The sequence below is a fragment of the Melanotaenia boesemani genome, chromosome 12, assembly GCF_017639745.1.
Source record: "Melanotaenia boesemani isolate fMelBoe1 chromosome 12, fMelBoe1.pri, whole genome shotgun sequence".
Taxonomy (NCBI): domain Eukaryota; kingdom Metazoa; phylum Chordata; class Actinopteri; order Atheriniformes; family Melanotaeniidae; genus Melanotaenia; species Melanotaenia boesemani.
Genome location: NC_055693.1, coordinates 29,297,346 through 29,319,358, shown reverse-complemented (window position 1 = coordinate 29,319,358; position 22,013 = coordinate 29,297,346). Strand labels below are relative to the sequence as shown.

At 38.5% G+C, this 22,013-nt stretch overlaps 1 protein-coding gene across 1 annotated transcript in view; it reads right to left on the bottom strand.

Annotated features, from left to right (window-relative positions):
* tmeff2a (transmembrane protein with EGF-like and two follistatin-like domains 2a) overlaps positions 1 to 22,013 on the bottom strand; it is a 159,416-nt gene that overhangs the window by 117,180 nt on the left and 20,223 nt on the right. Inside the window, exon 2 of the mRNA XM_042001360.1 lies at positions 21,105 to 21,214. Within this exon, the coding sequence (XP_041857294.1) occupies positions 21,105 to 21,214 (110 nt within the window). The remainder of the gene's footprint in view (positions 1 to 21,104; positions 21,215 to 22,013) is intronic.

Below are 22,013 nucleotides of genomic sequence, written 5' to 3'. Positions count from 1 at the left end.
TTGTTCAATCTATGACACCAAGAATTAAGGCAGGTCTGAAGGAAAAGGGGTGTTAAGGAAAAGCCTCCAGGTGCTTTGGACCAGCAAACAGCTGGTTTCTGGGTGAAGTCATTGCTTTCCAGTAATCCTAAAACCATTAATTGTGTTTACTGGACATTGTGGTGTATTTTCCATTATATTTCTATTTTATCCAAATAACTAAAGTATTTGCAGATAATAAAGGTGTTTTAATATAGTTTTATAGTCTGTGTAATTCAGTTCACCACTGTTTAATATATAATAAGGTTAATTTCTACTTATGCAATGCGATCAATGTCTCTTATTATTTTTATAACTTTTACATTAAGACGAATGCAAGTGATGCAGCTTTGTGTCACACTGGTGTCTAAGCCAAATTTACCTTCAGGGACAATGAAGTTGACCTAATCTTTTCTAATCTCATACACATACTTGGAAATGTTGCACAAATGATCAGTCATTGATCATCGCACCGATCGATCAAACCTTTGCAAAGGCACTTAAACAGACATAAGGTGAAATAATGAAATGATCAAGCAGGTTTGAGAAAAAGAAAGTTCTGAAAAGAGCAGCAGAGCATTTAAAAGAAAATAGAAGCATAGACATACAGACACAATCAATAGTTACCTACAACTAGGCTGCACATTCAGCATGCGGAGCTGCTTTCTGCAGAGCCGCTGCATTGACTGGCTCCAGGTTTACATTATTTTACCCACGATCCTCCATGGCCACATTTAGCCACTCGTTACAGCAGTGTCTTTGCTGTGGCGGAAATTCAAGTACAGTTCATATAAATCATAAATACATCAAACCTTCTGGACAGCAGCAATGAAATGCTTCATTCTACAAAAGACTGAGACATACTGACATATATTCAGTCCTGGATTTTTTCTTCAATCGAGCGATGAGGTTTTAATTAAATCAACAACTTCCTTGCTGAGGAAGGATCTGTCACAGCTTCATACGTTCTGTCAGCTTGCAGAATTAATTACAGCACACAGACTGCCCTGACCAAAATAATTAGTGATCTGACATTTAACACAGACTCGGAAAAGTCAGTGTTGATTTATTTTGGAACTTATTGAGCCATTTGACATTAATACGTGGACATTTGACTTGATTCTCTGATTGTTTTATAACAGCTAGAGAAGTCGGTAACATTGTTTCATTGCAAAGACTCATTATACTTAATGTTTAAGGTTTTTCATTCTGCAATATGAATCTTCGATTTTCTTTAACCCTTTAAAAAGATGGCATTATTTTTCAGTATAAAGAAATACCCAGAGGATTTCTTAGTCCATATTTATCAGGTATTACCTTCTTTGATGATCTGTTGTCCACCCACACAGCTGTCTGCAGCCAGGAAACCTGAAGCAATTTGAAGAACATATAGGTGACTCAACTGGCATCCTCCTGGTTCTCCTGTTAGTGTTCCCACCTGTTATAGTGGCAAACTGCCTTTTTCTGTTCCATATTGGCTTTTCTTTCTTTTATTTTATCCTAAATTCTAACTAATCAGGTGTTGAATCATTCAGAGTAGAATAAACCACGGGCATTGATGTACAGTATCTATAATGTGTTGGTTACATTTCAAAATGCATGATAATAATCAGCTTGTCATCTAAACAGAATATATGCCTGCTTATCTCACAGTCTTGCTTTCGGGCATTTCTCAGTACTGACTCACTCAACAGTCTTTTTTGGAATAAACTATGGATAACTTTTGATGGCTTTGGCCCAAAATCCATTCAGTGAACACGATCTGTCAGAACTCATGAGTCAACCTCAGTGCTACTGAAATCTCAGTGAGCTGCACAGCCAGTTCTGCAAATGTTGACATCCTATTTTAAACCTGTTTAATTTAAGTTGCAGATGTCTCCACAGTTCTTAGCAAAAGCCATTTGTATTTACACTGAGGGTTTTCCTTGTTGTGATGTGGATGAAGTTGGGCTGCTTTCAGAGCAGAGACTGCACTGCAGAAGCAGTGTATGAAAAACTAACTCCAAAGCTAACAGCCACCCTGAGTAGCAATACCTTAAAGTAATTGTCTCATGTCAATGGAGGAATTGATGCTTCGGTTCATTGAGATTTGGAGACTTTAATTTATGCACAACTCTCCTATGGTCACAACGTTTCAACCAGGCTGAGGTCTGGATCGGACTAGGCCATTCTGTTGTAGATTTGCAGCTGCGTTTGGAATAATTGTCTTGTTGCATGACCCAACTTCAACCAAATTAGCTGTCAGACAGATGGCCTCACATTTACCTCTAGAAATCTTTAGTTTACAGAAGAGTGCTTGATCAGCTTAATGACTGCAAAGTGTCCAGGTGCTGTGCTTTCTGCCACTGAATTTATCTATCACACAAATTCAATAACGACTCTGAGGCAGAGATGTGGAATCCTAAACAGGAGGATCTTCTCTCCATCTACCTTATTCTCTCATTTACAATTAATACCTGCAGTGGTTGACGAATATTTTGGGGCCAATCAGAGGTTGTGATTGAGCCTGTCTTTTTCCTTGCATATGCATTCATCTGTCCTCCATCCTCCATGTAATTCCTATCAGGATTAATCAGGATTGATCAGGTATAAAGACTATGATTGAGTTAAGTACCAGCTTCTGGTCCGTTAAACATGGCAATAAAGCGTAGATTCACCATCCTCCATTGCTTGTTTACTCTGTGAAATATAACTAGCTGGCTTTACTAAATAAAATAAAATAAAATAAAATAAAATAAAATAAAATAAAAAACAGAAACTCACCTCAAAAAACTGAACTTTTAGAAACTTCAGCTAACTGGAATGATTTAAGTTGATTGAACTTGAATTAACTCCATAAAGCTGAGTATGTTGTAATTACATGAGGTTGAGCAAGTGTAATTAAATTAGAGGTGAGATTTCACCTCCCGCCTCCCTGAGCCGTCACCTCCTCCCTGAGCCGCCACCTTATCGTGGTGGAGGAGTTTGTGCGTCCTGACGATCCTAGTGGCTATGTTGTCGGGGGCTCATGCCCCTGGTAGGGTCACCCATGGCAAACAGGTGTATAGGGTAGGGACCAGACGAAGTGCAGCTCAAATCACCCCTATGATGATGAGAAAGCAAGGACCAAGGTTTCCCTTGCCCTGACGTTGGTCACTGTGGCCCCCCTCTGGAGCCAGGCCTGGAGGTGGGACACGGAGGCGAGCACCTGCTGGCTCAGCCCGAAAGGGTGACATGGGCCTCTCCTCCTGTGGGCTCACCACCTGCAGGAGGGGCCATAGGGGTCGGGTGCAGTGTGAGCTGGGGGGCTGCCAGATCCTCAGCTGTGAAAGCTAGCTCTAGGGACATGGAATGTCACCTCTCTGGGAGGGAAGGAGCCTGAGCTGGTGTGCGAGGTTGAGCGGTTCCGGCGGATGCTGCTACAGCTGGATGCTGTAGGGCTCTCTTGGCTGACACGCCTCTGCAGAATCGCATGGACATCAGGGACAGTTCCCCTGGACTGGCAGACTGGGGTGGTGGTCCACCTCTTCAAAAAGGGGGACCAGAGGGTGAGCTCCAACTACAGGGGGATCACACTCCCCGGTAAGGTCTATTCAAGGGTGCTTGAGAGGAGGGTCCGTCGGATAATCGAACCTCGGATTGAGGAGCAGTGTGGTTTTCTTCCCGGTAGTGGAACAGTGGACCAGCTCTACACCCTCTTCAGGGTCTTTGAGGGGGCATGGGAGTTTGCCCAACCAATCTGCATGTGCTTTGTGGACTTGGAGAAGGCATTCGAATGTGTCCCCCAGGGACTCCTGTGGGGGGTACTCTGGGAGTATGGAGTGCCGGACTCGCTTGTACGAGCTGTCCGGTCCCTGTACGACCGGTGTCAGAGCTTGGTCTGCATTGCTGGCAGTAAATCAGAATCGTCTCCAGTGCAGGTTGGACTCCGCCAAGGCTGCCCTTTGTCGCCGATTCTGTTCATAACCTTTATGGACAGAATTTCTAGGCCCAGCCGAGGTGTTGAGGGGATCCGGTTCAGTGGCCTCAGGATTGGGTCTCTGCTCTTTGCGGATGATGTGGTTCTGTTGGCTTCATCGGGCCGTGATCTTCAGCTGGAAAAATTCGCAGCCAAGTGTGAAACGACTGGGACTCCTCCCTGGTGAAGTGTTCCGGGCACGTCCCACTGGAAAGAGGTCCCGGGGAAGACCTAGGACGCGCTGGACAGACTATATCTCTCGGCTGGCCTGGGAACACCTCGAGATCCCTCCGAATGAGCTGGTGAATGTGGCTGGGGAGAGGTAAGTCTGGGTTTCCCTGCTTAGGCAGCTGCCCCCGCAAAAATGGTTGCATGGATGGATGAAGGTAAAATGCAGAAGGGAACTGATGTGAGCGTGGTTTTTGCTAAGCCAATGTCATACCATCAACCTCCCTGTTACAGAGCAGCAGCTACCAGTACAATAATACCTCAGATCAATAGTGCATTTTTTATGTATTTTATTTTTGCTCAATAACTAAAGTGTTATCCATTACTTTGTTTTTTATGATTGGAAAACGGGCATGACATTATAGTTATTTCAAATACTGAAAATCTTGTGAACTTTTTTGTCATGTTAATTAATGATCAATTTAACAGGTTTTGTCAAGATCAACTGAGTAATTTAAACTAGTATTGAGCTACTGAATTAAAAGTACAATGAATAACTTTTAAGTGTCATCTTTGAAACGAAGTCTACAGTTTGTATACCTCCATGCCCAATTACCATTTTACATACTCATCATGTTTAATTTGATTCAACTTCACATTCATTTAAATTTTTGTTTGTCAAAGTACATCTGACTGATTCAAAATGAGTGTTAAATAAAACTTGGTTAAATTAAGTTATATCTGCTAAACCACTGTGCTAGACCACTTTATCAGGCCAAAACAGATATTTTATACAAGAATGCACAAGTCCCAGAGACTTTTAAGCAGCTGCAAACCAATAACTCTAAACTACCAAACAAGCCCAAATCATCACTCTTCCACCACCATGCTTGAAAGTTTATTTAAGGTGACTGTGCATCCTTAATGTTTCTGGTTTCAGCGACATTTGGTTCTCTGTGTCATCTGTCCAAAGGACATTGTTCCAGAAGTCTTGTGGTCTGTTTAGATACAGCTTAGCAAACCAAGGCTGTGCTCCCCTGATTTTTGTTTTTTGTTTGTTTTATCTTTTTTTGTTTTTTATTAGAAATTAGAGGTTTTCTCCTGCAACCCTGACAAGATAAACTGACATGCACATGAACATTTAACATGCTACATGAGACATCTAGAGTCTGAAATGCTACTCTTGAGGGTTTTTGCAGTTTCTGTGGGCATTGTACAGCCTGACCTTGAAGTGAACTTGCTGGGGCGTCCACTCCTGGGAAGACTGGCAACGGTCTTGAATGTTTTCCATTTGTGAAAAGTCTTTTCTGTAGAATGACTTCAAACTGTCTGGAAACGGCCTTATGACCCTTTCCAGGTGGATTGGCAGCAACAATGTCTCTTTAAAATGTGTGATGATGTCTTTCTATTCCGTATGTGCACTGCAATTAATCTGATTTGATTTTCTGAAAGCCTTTATTATGGGGTTATATAAAATAAATGCATTTCAGTCATCGCATCTAAACAGTTCAAACTATAACATTTTATAGACAATACTGTACCACATTACTGCCCAGGCTCACTGTGCACAAATACACTCACATGCATGCTCACAGAAAGAAAGACATGTACAAACAGACACATCCTTCATCCACGGAGACCTGACTGATAGCCTGATCCATTTCCTGTATCCATTAAAGGCGGCCCTAGATTATGCAATTCATCCCAAGGCTATCATCCACCTCTATCAATAATAAACATCTCTATGAAACTAGGGCTAGCCTCTGAGGATGGAGAAGGCACCGCCTAGCACGTTCCACTTCTGCTGGAACCCTCCGCCTGCTCGGCCCAGACTGAGCACAGCCCCTAACCCCCCCTCCCCCTCCCACCACCACCACCACCACAGCCCCCTCGGACATTCTTTGCTTCTCACACTTATCAAAGCTGCAGCTTTATCAGCTCTGACAGAGACGTCTCAGTGCCTATGGTGGTGGCAGAGAGCACCTGTGGCTCCTGACAAGAGACAGACGCTTCCGTCCGAGATTCCTCTGTGAGTCTGCGTGATTGATTTCTAACGCAGCATTTTTGAAGAAGATAGTCTTTTCATACACAACAAATGCAGTGTAAATGAATGAGTAGCCATTCCTTTGTGGTATCAGTGGTCTTCCTGAGATTCAGTTCAACAACTTCTACCCCATCAGTTTATATGTCAGCATTTTCCTGCTGTTTTATTCACTTCACTGAAAAAAGAGACATTTTATTTTACAAATGTTTTGTTGGATAAGGACAATTCAAAATACGAAAGGGGTTAAACGCACCCTACCACTCCAGGATCCAGACCTTTGTGCAAAAAAAAAAACAGCAGGGTGGCCTTTGCTTTAAGCTCCCTGCATATTTATGTCTTCCTGTGAAGCTTTCAAGCTGTGCAGAATAATTGCCTTTTTTCAGATTTGCTTGGTCATTTGTTGAATAATTTATAAGGACAGCAGGAGCAATTCTGACTGATAGTATTAATTATTTGAATCTATCATACTGATAAAGACTGAATAATGGCTTATTTAAATGCTGTTATTTCAAATATCTAATTAGAGGTTTGTGGTGTGCAGCAACATAATGTTCTTGTATTTATTTATTTATTTCTTGTTTAGAAAAAGGAAGAATATTCTGCCTTTTGTATAAATTTAAGTGATTAAAGGCTTCAGACTTATCATTGTTTTTGCTTAAAATGAGATTTCTCTAAGCCATTTAATCCCAATTATCATAAATTCATCATGTCAGCTTACAATATTCCTACTGCAGTTTCCCTTGATTTATATATTGGAATAACAGTGCAATCATCCTGATAAATCTACACTTAGTGAGGCACATCACTACTGTTCTAAATTAAGATTTAATGTAAAGTGTATGCAAATATTTCGTCACCCTGGAGCTCCCATAACATTTACCTTAATTTCAGACCTAAAAATAGTGTCTTAGGACTAACTTATTAACATAACTGGAGATGGCCAGATCACACATATGCAAATGTCAGACTGATTTCCCCTTTTATACTGCAAAGTGTTATAAAAATTCTAAATAACAGATCCTCATGGGATGGAAAGGATTTTTTTGAAAAGAACAATGACCAAGTTCTGCTTGTATGTAAGATTAAGAAAAAGCCTCAGTTTGACTTTAAAAGACATTTAAAACCATTCAGCAGACAAACAAACACTACCTTCATGGTGGAGTCAATAAAAGCTTTTCTTTACCTTTCTGTGAAAATCAGATACAAATTTTTGCAAAAACCATCTGAACGAGAATTTTCTGCTTTCTTTGCTTTGCTCACAGTTAAGCATGAGGGTGGATCAATCATGCTTTGGGCTTGTGCTGCAGCCAGAGATGGAAAACTGGTCGAGGGAACAAAGGATTCAAATGCATATCAGCAAATTCCTGAGAAAAATAGTAGAATGATTCTAAAATAAAAATCACTTCCGAATCCACAGTGGCTTACCAGAGATTAAAGAAGAAGGTTTTTCTATGGCCCCAGATCTACAAATCTTTGCAACTCTCTGGCCAAACCTCCAGAAAACACAAGTAGACACATTTTTCAGAAATGATATGCAGCATTTTGTTATCTTGGATCTTTAAAATGTGGGAATATAAAACTGAATAAATGTATATACTTTTAACTTTTGTAAATCAATTAATCTTTCACTTACTTGACTATTTGCAGTAGCACATTCACACAGCGGAAAATGCACCCACATGTTTTTGTGCTCCATTTGAACTCATAAGAGGGTATTTTCCAATTTCCCAGTTGGACCAGTCAGCTGGAATGTCCACCATAGTTGGATTGAGGAACCTTATCAGTACTAAAACTCAAAATCTAAAACTGTGGCAGCTAAAATAACAGAAAAAAAATTGATAAAAGTCTGTGTCTCCTACTGGTTTTCCTACTTCCTGCTGGAACACTGGTAACGTGAGTGTGGCGTCATTCCCAGCTCCGAGTGCTGACGACCATTAGTCTCATTCCAGGGAACTGACACATTCATGTGGGAAAAAACAAACCTCCTGATGATGGCTCACAAAGTTAGACAAGGGCTGATGTGATTGGTGTGGATGAGATAACGGTCACTGTCAGAGTTTGGGTCAATTTCCTTTCAGTTCAAATTTTTATCAGCATCTTGCTGGCAACATGGGCTCCACTAAAGTCAAAGTCAAATAATCAATAAGACCAACTAAAGCTGCAGAAAAATTCAGAGATCTAAAGGCACAGTAAGGTTTGTTTTATTACAGAAAGACTTTAGCAAAGAAAAGTCGTACCACACGACAGCTGAAGACTAATGGAAGCAGTCAAGGTCAGATAAGGAGACTAGGAGGGGAAAAATCAACAATGAAGCCCTGAGGAGCAGCCTCGGAGTGACAAATCTGTTCTGTGCCTGACACTGTTGTATTCCACAGACCTCCTGGACGGAGGAGTGTCAACCACTGTCTGTGTAAGTGACAAACTCTTTTCCCATGATGCCTTGCCTTGTTTACGTACACCGGTCAAGTACTTACAATGGAGGAAAAGATCCATACAAGACAAAGATGGAGCAGCAGAGGACAGAAACGAGGGAGGGCGAGAGAGAAAGAGACAGCAACAGTTTTGTGAAGGAGATGGAAGTTGCTGTGACAACAGGAAGATGGAGAGAGATAGAGAGAGACTGGGATGTGGCTGGCTTGTGCTTCTGCTCTTTAACCGCTTGGCAGTCCTCTCTTGATTAGGACCTCACTCTCCAGTCCCTGCGGAGTCTCCCCAGCCGAATCGCCAGAGACAGTTTCCTCTGTAATAGTGTCTGACAGGCCAGCCAGAGCCACAGAGGAGCTGACACAGATGCTCCGTTTTTCAGGAGAGATGGCTGACACAATCCCTTCCCAAGACCAGCATCTTCCTCCACTGGTGTCAAACTGTAGCAGGCAGCTCCAACTGTTTGGATAAATGAAGCTTTATAAAGGAATTGCAGAGCTGCCGTACCGCCAAAGCTCAATACACTGCAGCTTATCCATCATAAAACCCAGATTTTTTTCATTGTTAGACTTTGAATCAGTCTTTTAATCTTTTGTTTATTTTCAGAAACGTGTTTCCTGTGAACTTTTTCTCGCTAATTTTAATTAGTACATTTATCCTGAAATGACAAGAGGCTGGAGAATAACTACTAAACAAAATATTTTCTTAGAAATGGCCCTTGGCCCTGCTGAGCTGCCTTCACTATTTTGAGGACATATGCTTCTCCCATTATAATCATTCTGCAGGAATTCTTCAAATATTTAAATTATAAAACTTAATAGCATTTAAATAAACTTATCAGGAAAATCCAAAGATGTTCAAAAACTGTTTCAACATGAAGCATTTTAAAACATTTAGAAGTGGAACAAAATGCCTACATCTACAAAATCCCATTCACCACCCAGTTAGAGCAGATGACTATCTCAAAACCTCAGCGGGATAAAAAAAAAAATCTATTGGCATGGAATAAAGCAACCACAGCAAATGGGTAGAATAATTTCAGGATTTTTAGGTCTAACTGGGCATAATTTGAAGCACTCATACTTTCCTACACATTGAAATAAGCAGGAAGATTATGTGTATTTGTGGCTTCGAAAAAGATGCATGACAGGATAACGTCAGCACCGGCAAATTAAAGCATTTGAAGAAATTGGCGCTTTAGTTTTGGCAAAACAACGGAAAGACAAATCAATTAATCTGCTTAGTTGAAATGTCTATTTGTAATACAGTTTTCTAGTTTTACTTCTTATGAAGCACAAAGTGAGAAAACTCCACATTACTGGTGCCAATTTGAAACAGCTTCAACTATGTCGTCAGCCTTGAGAATAAGAGATTAATAAATAATTAGAAATTAAATCAATTCAAGCAGAAACTGAAATAAAATGGGAATTTTCCCTAAAAATTGCATCTCCTTGAGTTTTAATTACTTCTACTGAGTTGTTACTACAGCAAAGTGATCTACACCATCGCCCACTGTGACAGAGCTTAACTTAGTCCTTTCAGAGTTTGGTATTTGGTGTTTTGTTGCAGCTCCTGAAAATATCAACTTAGCTTTTGTTTCATTGGTGAACAGAAATATTGATTTTGTTAAAAAGTGCAGAGCACCGGCCTGTGCTACTTTATATTTTCATAAATTATAGGGATGTAAATCACAAGTGTGATTATGATATATCAATTTAGATTCAATGTTTGCTGGTATTACAAGTTCTGCTATAATTAGATTAAATTCAAGATGATCCAGGAGCCAGAGATCAATATGAAATCATATCCTGATTTAACACAATCACCTCCTTTCAGATCAAATCACTGCAAGCGATGCATCAATACGAATGTTCCACCCTGAATAAATCAGACCAGAGTAGATGTGCTCTGTGTCTGATGTGTAGGTTAGAAATCTGTGTAAAACTGCAGGTGTTGCTGGTATGACCAAGTGGAGCACTGAGTTTAGTCTGATGTTGGTCTTAGTTTGTTGATCTTCTGCAGGTTGGTGTTAGATTGAGGTCAAAATTACACTCCTGCTTGTCATCCATCATACAGGTGACTCCTGTGTACTCTCACAGATCATGTTACAGTTCAGGATCTTTTGCTGGATCTTTGACACCATGGATCACGTCACATGATTAGATAACATGCATGTTAAATTATTAATGTGAATCAGTTGTTTTACCAATGAATTATTAAGAGTAAGGATGGATTACATGTTTCAGAAGGTTTGTATTTGATTTATAATGTATGGATTTAATGCAGAAATGCTATTTAAACATGCATATAAATATAGACTTTACTAAGAATAAAATATTCCACTTTAATGTAAAAGTATTTTGGGGTTAATCAAACCTTAAATTTGCCTTTAGAGGCTATTTAAAAAATACACAAAAGCAAAATAAGCAAAATAATAGTTTCTTTAGCCTGCATTGTGTGTTAGCTGCCAGGCAGCTCATACAGAGGAGGGGATGGAGCCGGGTCATGACAGGAGAGCTTTAGTACTCAGAGTTGTAACTTGCTCTACATGATTTATAAAATTCAATCAAATTTATAATACGTCAAACTGAAATGTTTACCTGGCTTTCACATAAAATTATACAGAGCCTGAAAAAGATGGTCCATAGTCATTTACCATGTTTTTCAATTAAAATTAGAATAATAGTGTAAAAAAATGGCCTCATCTCTAGTAACACAAATTTTTATGAAACTGTAATTTGGATTTTTTAAAATAAGATTGTTACAACTATAAGGATGATGATGGCTTTATCACTGTTTTTGCATTCATGTCTCTAAACAGGCACATACTCCTTCAAGATTCAAGCGATGATTTGAGTGCAGTAAATATAACAAGATGTCTCCCACTCATAACCAAACTCATTAAGAACAATGTTCCTTTATTCTGTTTAGATAGAACAAAATTGTGCATCATAAACTTTTGTGTCCCTACCGATGCTAAAACCAGACCTATGCCTTCATTAACTCATCCATTTGGAGTCTGATAAATAATCTAATATATATAATATTTAACTTTTTATCACCTTAGTTTTTTTATGTAATGTATGTGTGAAAATTTTTACTCTCCAAGTCTTAGTGTAGTTATATATATAGACCCGCATTTCGAAATAAATTCAACTTTATTCAAAAACTCCAGTCTGTTCACATGGCCCTTGATAACAAGATGATAAATGAATGCAAATATATGGAATGGGGTCTGCATCAGAAGCTATCCATTCCACCTGGTTCTGTGAGTATTTCTGTGAAATTGTAGATATTTCCTAATTTTACATTCCTTATTATTTAGTGTTTGAGCAGAGATGAAGATGTGTGTGAATGGAGGGGTGAGGCGAAGAAGCTGGGGGAGTGAGAGTGGGAAACAAATGGAATTGGTTACTGTGTGTGCATATGTGGGATTTTGAGAAGTGTGCATCAAAATGTTGTCAAATGTTCTTGTTTAGTGCAATATGAAGGACATGCTGCCCTTCCACCCACCCATCAACATCATATGAACCCACATTATCTCTCATCCCTCTTTGATGTGTTGCGAGCTTCAACATTCAGGCCATCACAAGGCAAACATTCGACAGCTTCCGGCAGTGAAAAGTGGGAGAGCAATTTGAGGTCAGGCATTACAGTCAATGGTATCCACATCAAACAACCAGCAGGGAGCATACTGGAGGCCAAATAAGAACCAACATTATCCTAAACTCTAAAAATATATAGAATTCAGTAAAAGACTTTTCAAGATGAACGTGTGAAATGATGCTGAATGTGTGGAAGACGGTACATGAAAAGGAACAAGATTTCTTTATTAAAAATTTTAAACTTCAGCCTTTGACAGCAATTTTATTTTATTGTTTATCTGGGTAATTCCTATTTATTATGTTTTAATTATTTATATATACATATAAAAAGAATATACAAATTTTATATAGTTGTACACTGAAGCTTGAAAATCTGTTTAGAATTTAATTCATTTTGTGAACCAAATCCATAACTTTTATAGTTTTTAATAAACCTTTATTTAACCAGATTAGAGATCAAGAATCTTTGCTAGGGAAAATATAAGAAAAATATAATTGTAAAGTACATGATGATAATAAATAAAGATAACCAATAATTGAGCAATTTCATACAATTTAACAGGTAAACTTTACTTAAAGCGTTCCATGTAGATGCATCAGAAACACCAGCAAGTCTAAAAATACTGCCAGCCTGAAAATAATACTTGAGACATAATGACCCTGATTCCCGCTCATCTTACTGACATGAGGGTGGTGCATGAGCTTGACTGTTGTAACAGCCTGCACACTCTCCGGGTGATTCCGGGACGGCCAGCTGAATCACTTTAGGACTCACCCAAGCAGGTAAATGATGCTAGTTGGATTATTGAAGAATAATGTCAGGCATTACTCCTGAAAACAAATATCAGACTGTATGTTATATATCCACAATTACAAAGTAGGTTTCTAGTCTCAGCTATTATTAGCATGTAGCTGGCGCTAGCGTAATAATACTGCTGTTAGTGTCCACACCTGTCACAACTGTCCTAACACCTTTATCACTCTCAGTAGAAAAACTAGGATGGGAAGATATAAAAGACATCTATCTGGACTGAGTGGTACAGATCAATGAGTAAATGTCAAAAGGAAAGTTATGCTACTCAGTCCTACTCATCTATTTAAGTTTCTGTGAGACACATTGATACGATGAGTCATCTTATTGCTCTCTTTCAGATGAAATTCAAATCCCCTTTTTTCCTCAGAGACATTCACAACTTGTCAAACCCAACACAACGGCCTGAAAGCAGAAGTGGCAGATTTAGCTACTGTTTCCCAGTAGTGCACCACCACTGTCAGATGAATGTAGCTTATTAGCTGCACCTGTGAAGGTCTGGATTTAAGCCATTGCATGGTGACTCATTCAAGGGGTTTGCCACTCTTTTCCTATTGGATTGCATCATGTTGGTTTTTGAATTGCATCCCCTTGCTTAACTTGTTAAGCTTTTAATTAAAACTAAAACCTTTTTATTCTCTCGTACTTTTTCCAGTTTAAGCTATGGTCCAAGAGCCATGCTATAATAAGCTAGTTCACAGTGAATGAAAACAGAATCTAAAAACCTTGACATGAACCTTTGTCTCCTGGGTTAAAGTCCAATGACTCATTCTGCTGACAATGCTTTCGTCACTAATGTATGTGGGAATGAAAAGACACTTCAGAATACCATGATGTGAATTTAGGTCACCATAAAAAAAAACATGACATCTAGGAAGCTTCTCATACATCCAGGCTATGGCATCCAACACGTGTTAAGCCAAGTCAGCCAACCTGAGCAAAAGAAGCATAACAAACACTGTAGTAACAGCCGGTTGCAGTAAATATTTTTTGAGTATATTTTTTACTGATGCCAAATGCCTGTTGTGTTTTGACCTGCCACAGCCATTCTCATGATCAAAATGGCAGACCACTGCAACATGGTGCTGGGTTTTTTTGTTTCCAAACCTGGAAATAAAAACTGTGTTTTCCGATAAAACACATTTCCAATGCTGCCAGGCAGCACTGATTCAAGAAGATTTCAAGGAGTATATTTATTTGTTCAAAGTATTTTCACAGTAGGAAGTTATCATTAATTGCATATCAAGGTGAAGTAATTGATGACTTTGGTTTGCATTCTTTTATTTTTCTGCAACTTCACTGTTAGCAACGTTTTCCTGTCGTTCCAAGATCCGTGATGTCTTCAGAGGTTTGTACCGACTTTTTTTCCATGATAAAAAAAGGCCATGTAAAAGTGTAAATAAGCATTTACATAGCACATAGTAAAACATGTATTATTTAAATTGTTGTTGGTGTGGGCAGACGCGTGTTTGACATTAGAGACATTGCTGGACTGGTGTGCTAGTCTGCTTTCTCTGGAGGATGATATGAACTTGATGTCATGGATGTGGAGGAGACCAGATGGCTAACACACCCCAGGATAAGAGGCTGGTTGGAGTTGTACGCACCGAATACACAGTTCTACGCAGCACAGTACCACTAAGCATGGTTGTTCCTTGTGAAGGACAGAAAATTGTGTTACTGAATAAAAAGGTTTGTGTTTGTTGTGCACCGACTAATATGTGTCCCAGTGTTATTGTTGAACAACAGTTATTAAAATTTACCAAACCAGTTACCACTGAATTCATTTATTGTGAAAGAAATGTACTTTGATGTGATAAATTCAAAATGCTACATATCAATGTATTTTGCAACATGAAACTGATCGTTGGGGAAAAGTAAACAAGTGAATAATTAAAGTATTTTTGGAAATGCATATACATATATATATATATATATATATATACAGTGCTATTACAAACATTTCTGAGGTAAACAAGAAAAAAAGTCACTACAGAAATATATTCTAAATAACATAATCCTGAAATACGGGGATTATTTCCTTAAAATATTAGAGTTGCAGTTTTTTCAGACTGATTAACAATATAAAGCTTTTAAAGAGGACTGGAATTGCAGGACAGTGGAATATAAAACAAAGTGCACACAGTTCAGCTACAAATGTGACCAGAGGCATTAAATCTGCCTGCCTACATACGGAAACAAGGCCTGCCGGCTGCAGGAACCTGCCTGTGCTGCACACATCCTAGACTTTTAGGACCGTTCCCCAGGCTCGTATGGGCCAGTTGAGCCTAATGTCTGGATTTTGTCTAGATAACGTTCCCATGTCTGATTATTTTTTTCTCCATAATGAACAGCGCTCTTACATTTTTCTCCACCAATTTCTTTATTTGTTCCTCAATTTAAGTGGTCGCCGTTTTACTCTGTGGTGTCTGCAAGTATGGCGGCTGCGTCCTACATTGCAACGCGTAATTGCTTTATAAGTCTCTTTCCATTTTCATGAAATCAAGACGCTAGTTCTGTCTTCGTTGTGAGTGACGAAGAAGGTTTGTTGCATTACTAATGACTGCAAGTGGTCACTTGGACACACACAATGCACACAACCTATTTACAAACTTTTAATGGGCAAATATTGCCTCAAATGTGCACTTTCCCCCCTCTGAAGTTGAACTATAATAGGATTTGTCAGGATCTTTGCGTATGAACATTTGTGCTGCCAGTGTCACTCTCCAACAATAATGGCAAGTTAAAATAACAAGCACTATTCAGGCCTGAAATGTCCCATTATTTCCGCACAGACACACACACTACACTATGACTTGTTAGCAGCAGTATTATCTGAAATCTTTAGAGCAGTTTCTTTTTCTTCAAAACAGCCAGAAGGAAAAGTATTTCTGACCATAAAACTTATCATAAAAGTAACGGGGTTTACCAGAACTATGGACCAGCACTATGTATAAATAATTATTTCAGGGATCACATAATAGAGAGAAAGATAAAAAAAAAGGTACTGGTTTAATTTACAATTCTGGCGAAGTTCCTTGCAGAAAAATCAATAGATACAAAGATGAGAAACTACAAAAGGAAACTACACAAGTTTTATGATCTGACCTATTGCTATGCTGCAGCTTCCCAATAGCAAACATGGCTGTAACAATATCTACACATATGCATGGATTCAGTAATAAACTATTCAAAATCATTGATGGAAATATCAATCAGACATTTATGAAGTAATCATTTTAAATAATTTACACTGAAAACAATCTTTATTGCGTATTATAATTCGTGATGAGCTAATTATGTTGATTAAATGCTGTAACGGTTACAATATTTATGTTTTTGTGGATAAAAGGTTATTACTAGATAAGTATTTCATTTCATACAAAAAACTTTTATTTTGTGTTGTAAATGTTCATTTTCTTCTTTGAAATTTTCATTTAATACAAATAATAAAATACTAAAAATACAATATGATTTTTTTATTAACCAAAATGTATTAACTAATTTTGATGAGGAAAATGATCAAATCAGACTATATAGGCTATTATAACAAAATTCTATCTTCAAGTTTTACACTATTTCCTGCTTAAATGTCCACAAAAACAAATATTTCTTGACATGACATGAACATTTTACAGGTCAATATACAGAAAGCTGTGTAGCCTATTTTTGTTCTAAGAACAGATTGTTTTTTATTTAAATGTCTGACTGAACTGAGGAATAAAAAATATTTTAGTTGCTTTTTGAAATGTTATCTGAGTGGAATTGATGACATATCGCTGGCTGGCCAACGTAATTATATAGAAATCAAACTGTGTTTGCATCTTGGTGAAATTAGCTACATCTGGACATTTTAAATATGTAAGTCTGCAGTGAGGTTGTTGTACACATGTGTCAAATCCAGCTAAGAACACCTCTTGGTATCATTTTAAAATAAGGGCTTCCACATGGGCATAGAATTGGGTTCGGACAATAGGGACCAGAAAGTCCAGCAAGTCCCGAGTTTTCAGAGAGATCAGTTTTCTCTGTACTCTATCTGCAAACAGTGGTCATAATTAATTATGAGTTAATGATTTGTTACTTATTAAGTAGTCATTTTAGCAGTGATCCAAAAAGGTTTACTAGAACTAAGTTAAAGATGAGGTAATGATTAGTTATTTATTAAGTACTCATTCTGAGTTTTCAGAACTATGCTTGATCAAGATTGGTCTTTATGCAAATAGTAGAAAGAGGTTGTTATGGATTTGGTGCTGTTGTCCAACTGGTTAATCTGAACCACTCACCAAACAACAGGTAAGATACTTCTCATTTAGGAAAAATTAATAATTAGCTATTACATCGTTAATGAATAATTAGTCCCCGTTTGTCATTTTAGGACAAACTGTCCATTAAATAATCATTCAATAATCATTAGCCAATCTATCCGGGATAACTGAAATGCAAAGCTTAGGTAATCATTAATTTATCATTATTCCCTGATTTGTTCCTCATTAGTTGTTGAGTAACTAAGCCAAGTTTGTGGCCCTTATTGTAAAGTGTTACTAACATTTCTCCCCAACAGAATTAAGTTATAAGCGATCCTGACATAAATGGCCCAACACATCACTTAAAGTGGCTGTGTTAGCATCTACCTCCCATTCATCTGGAAAATCTTCTGTAAGAATTGTGTAAAGCCAGCATGCTTTTAGAAACAACTCAAAATCAGCTCCAATGTAGCCTATGACTTACTGGGCAATGGTTGCTCCTTCAGTGGCTGTGCACTACCTGTGCAACTCAATTTAAGAAAGTATTCTACTAGTATAGATACTTGTTTGATGCCAAAGTGACACTGTTAAAAAATCCCAATACAGTGTTCACTTGAACCACTATGTTTAATAGGCTTAAGTTATTTAGAGGACAAAAATTCCCTTTTCTCTTGTCCCAGTTTTGAGACGCTACTTGCTAAGCTACCCTCAAAGTCCCACTCCCAGCTTCTCCAAACTGAGCGAGTTCTAGCCTCTGTCTACTGCAAGAAACTAAGTGTCCTTAAGCACTTCACACAATCTAGTTTAAAAAATAATAATAAAATAGGAAATTAATGAGATACTAAATCCTATATACAATATAAATAAGTGCTATATGTTTGAGGATATTTTCTACTCTTACAGATTCTCTGTTTAAAGTGAATTCATCTACATTAATCATGTCCTCTGTGCATGCTTAAGTGGAACACAGGTGTGTGTTTTATGTGTCCTTAGAAGAAATCTTTCTAATGACTCCCATTTTTAACAACTTTTTTACAAAGCATCAATACTGAGAGCAATTAAATGTTCTGTTTACCAGTCGGTGGACAGTTTTATCTCAAGTGTTTCATGGTGCCGTGAACGCACATATTTTTAGAGTGGACGACCCCTTTGGGAATCAGCAATGTGACCTGACATTAACATAGCCAAACTGGTGAGAAGAGCTTCCCCCAGCAGCTATTGTGAGATGAATTATAAGGAAATGTTACCTGATTAGTCAGGGTCTTGTAGTACAAACCTGTTATTTTAGGTGCATGTTGTTTTGCAGCAGTTTGAATCTGTGTAGCAAAAGAAAGTCTTGTTTTTTTTCAAGAGTGAGTGTGTGGGGACTCTAATGCATCTTGGCAATGAATAGTGTCCATTGATTCAACCACATCAAACTCACTTCCTCTTCACAAAGCCCCTTGCATGCCTCTTCCTCTGGATTAATTTATTTATTTTGGTTTGTGTGTGCGTTTGAAAAAGGATGTGTGCACGCATCCATAGATTCAGTTAGAACCAAGGAAGTGAATGGAAATTTATACTACTTTCATGTCTCCTCTGACTGTCCTGAATAAACTGTCAACTGGAGAAAAGTCTTGAACCCATTTATCTGACACTGAATGAGAGTGATTGATTACTTTAGGGCATTGCAACACTTGCTAGGCTGGGAAGGTCATGTTTATGCTGCCTGATGAAATAAAGACGGTGACATCAGGATTCCCTCCACACGCAAACTGAGGATGCATAGCTGAGTTAACCTCAGACTCACGGTATCAAGCCAGAAATTGTGGTGTGACCTGCTCTTTCCTGAGAGCACAGAGAGCGTCTCAGTGCACATGACAGTAGTATCAGTGTGAGATCTCCTGAAGAGGAATGGAGCTGTAATGTCATTTATCTACAGGCTTCTGTTAACGTTTGCTCCCAGGGAAGTACAAAATTGAGATAAAAGCTGGCCAATCGAGTGTCAGCCTGCCTAGTGCCTGCTTGCGCTGATGACGTGCTGATAAAAGCAACGGATGGGAGTATGCGCTACGTCTTTAAATCTCAGTGGCTTCATTTATCTAGGGCTCTTCATCAGCAAAGCTTGCAAACGTTATACCAAAATCAATACTTAGCTAACTGGCTTGCCTCTTTGTTATTATAGGTTTGGTTGTAAAGTTAACTATGAGTCATTATCAAGAACTGCTAAATTTCCTGGATTTATGCCATTAACGAATCTTTGGTCCCATAGGTGACAGCCTTGTTTATGAACATGGAGGCTGTGCAGTAGTTCAGGATTATGACAGAGGTCCACAGGGAACTTTAAACTATGTAAAATTTCACTTTGTGGTAATATCTTTTTTTAATCCAGAAAACAGACATCAGTCCTTCTAATTATGTGTCCACTATTATACTATAACTGATAAGCAACAACACTGAACCCACTGACTGGGGAAGAACACAACACTAATCAGCTTCCTCACCTAAACATTATAGCACACCAAGCATAACCCTGCCATGCTGGTGGCATCCCAAAGTAACTGCATAACCTTGCCCTTTTAGAACTGCTCAGGAAAAAATACAAGAAACCCAAAGCATTGATTTGGCCTCTGAACCTCTGGGATCCCAATTTTGTTGAACATCTGCAGCACAAGGATCACCAATAAAGGTCCCAAATCGCAACCCAAAGTATCCAAAGGATCTCATGCTAAAGTTCTGGTCCCAAACATGAAACGATGCCATGAGAGGTTCCTCATCCATGCCTCAGTAGGTCAGTGCTACATGTTAGTGACAAAAGGGAGCTCTACATATTATAAGCAGGGTTATATGTTGCAACATAAGGGTATGCAGAAAACAGGTCACATATTCTGGTTCCAGACCTACTAATAGAGGATGCTTTAAAATTTCGATTTTCATACTAAGACCCACTCTGATACCATGGAGGGACTCCCACCATGAAGCACTTTATTTTCAGAGGATCCAGCTTATAACACCATAGTGATAACACTGTGAAAAATCTGTATTTCATAGAAGGAATCTATGTTGCCATTACTGGTCACTCACTTAAAACAGTTTTGCAAGAACTACTTAGCCATGTTGCATACTTAGAAACCACTATCACATAGCATATGGACATTTTCCTCAGCCAAGAGCAGTGTGTCAGTCACTATATATAGTGACTTTTTCTGTTTTTCAAGGAACGGGGGCTTTTCTTTTAAAAGTAGCTTGACAGGAAAGAAGGCAGAAAGAACGAGATGGGGATGACCTCCAGGAAAGGGCCACAGGCCAGAACTACAGAAGAAAATACATGAATCTGAGTTGGTCCAATGTTCCAACCATGTTTGAATGCAGCACCCATTTGCGGATTGACAAAGAGCGAAAAAGAGTGTGAAAAGTCTCAAAAATGACATACACATAGAAGCTGATCAGTGTGCAGCAGGACGTGCGTGCATATACAGTACATAGTTTGTATGCACGGGAAGATTTTCAAATGTTAGTATTTCTTTAACTAATTATGTCCACATTCATAAAGTTCTTTTAAATTTGTTCAGATTATATTTGTGTATGGATTAAAACATACATTTACAGTTAGCTAAAGTGGAACAAGAATTGTCACACACAAATAATTGCATACAAACTTGCACAGCCTACATATTCTGGCAGTGATTGCTTCTTGTGGTGTTTCTACACCAGCTTCTACTCTACCAGTGGGTAGCTATGTCCAGTTTTTCAAGTCTATGGATATATGCTAAACTGAGCTATGACCAGACAGTTGGTTTTCAGGGTAAGCAAAAAAGCAAACTGCTTTAATGGAAAATTCAGAGAAGCAGTAAAAAAACATCACAGCTCTTACCTTAAAATCACAAATGCATGTCACCATGTTCCCAATTCTGAGACACTCCCCGTCAAACTTGCATGTGTTGGTGTCGCACAGGAATAGATCTGTGTCCCGGTCATCAAAGCCTGCAGGACCAAAGCCAAAGGAATCATGAGTGACTAAGTGTTTCTCTGCTCAGCCCTCAAGCAGCTCTAACCTAAGCCCCGTCCTGGGTTGGTCATAATGAGTGTGCGCTATTAGTCATGGCTCCCAAAGGACAATGCACTCTTTGATCAAACACTGTGTAATTTAAAAAGACAATGCTATTACAGTGCTTGCCCTTTTCTGCCAAATGATAAAACACATTTAAAGACATATATATATATATATATATATATATATATATATATATATATATATATATATATAGTGAAAAAAACTGCTTATTATGGCCTTTCATCTCTGCAGAAGTAATAACATCTGATACATCAAAGCATCTGTATTCATTACATCTCTCCAGTTATTTATTTCCTCTTTCCTTTTAATATTTGCTTGTGTACAACAAGGCTGACTCTCAGGTAGAGTGTCGTCATGGAGAAGCAAACCAGGGAAATGATCAGATTCAGGCTGTGTTATGGATCTCAAATGACATCCTGAATCAAATCATAGTCACATGGGCATGAGACACTAAGCTCAGGGCTATTTGTCTACCTGAACTGATTGCTCACAAAAAGCCACCCCATGTACATGAAGGCTTTTTGTAAAGTAAATTGGTTTGCATTCAGCCAAATTCTAGCTGACATGGAGATGGAAATTTCATTGCTGAGGCAAAAGCAGAGCTTATTTTGCTGTAAGAACAATCCCATCATTTCTCAGTTTGCTGTTTATAAAACATTTGGATTACCGCAAAAGAAAAAAAAAAAAAAAGCATCCATCTTATATAAC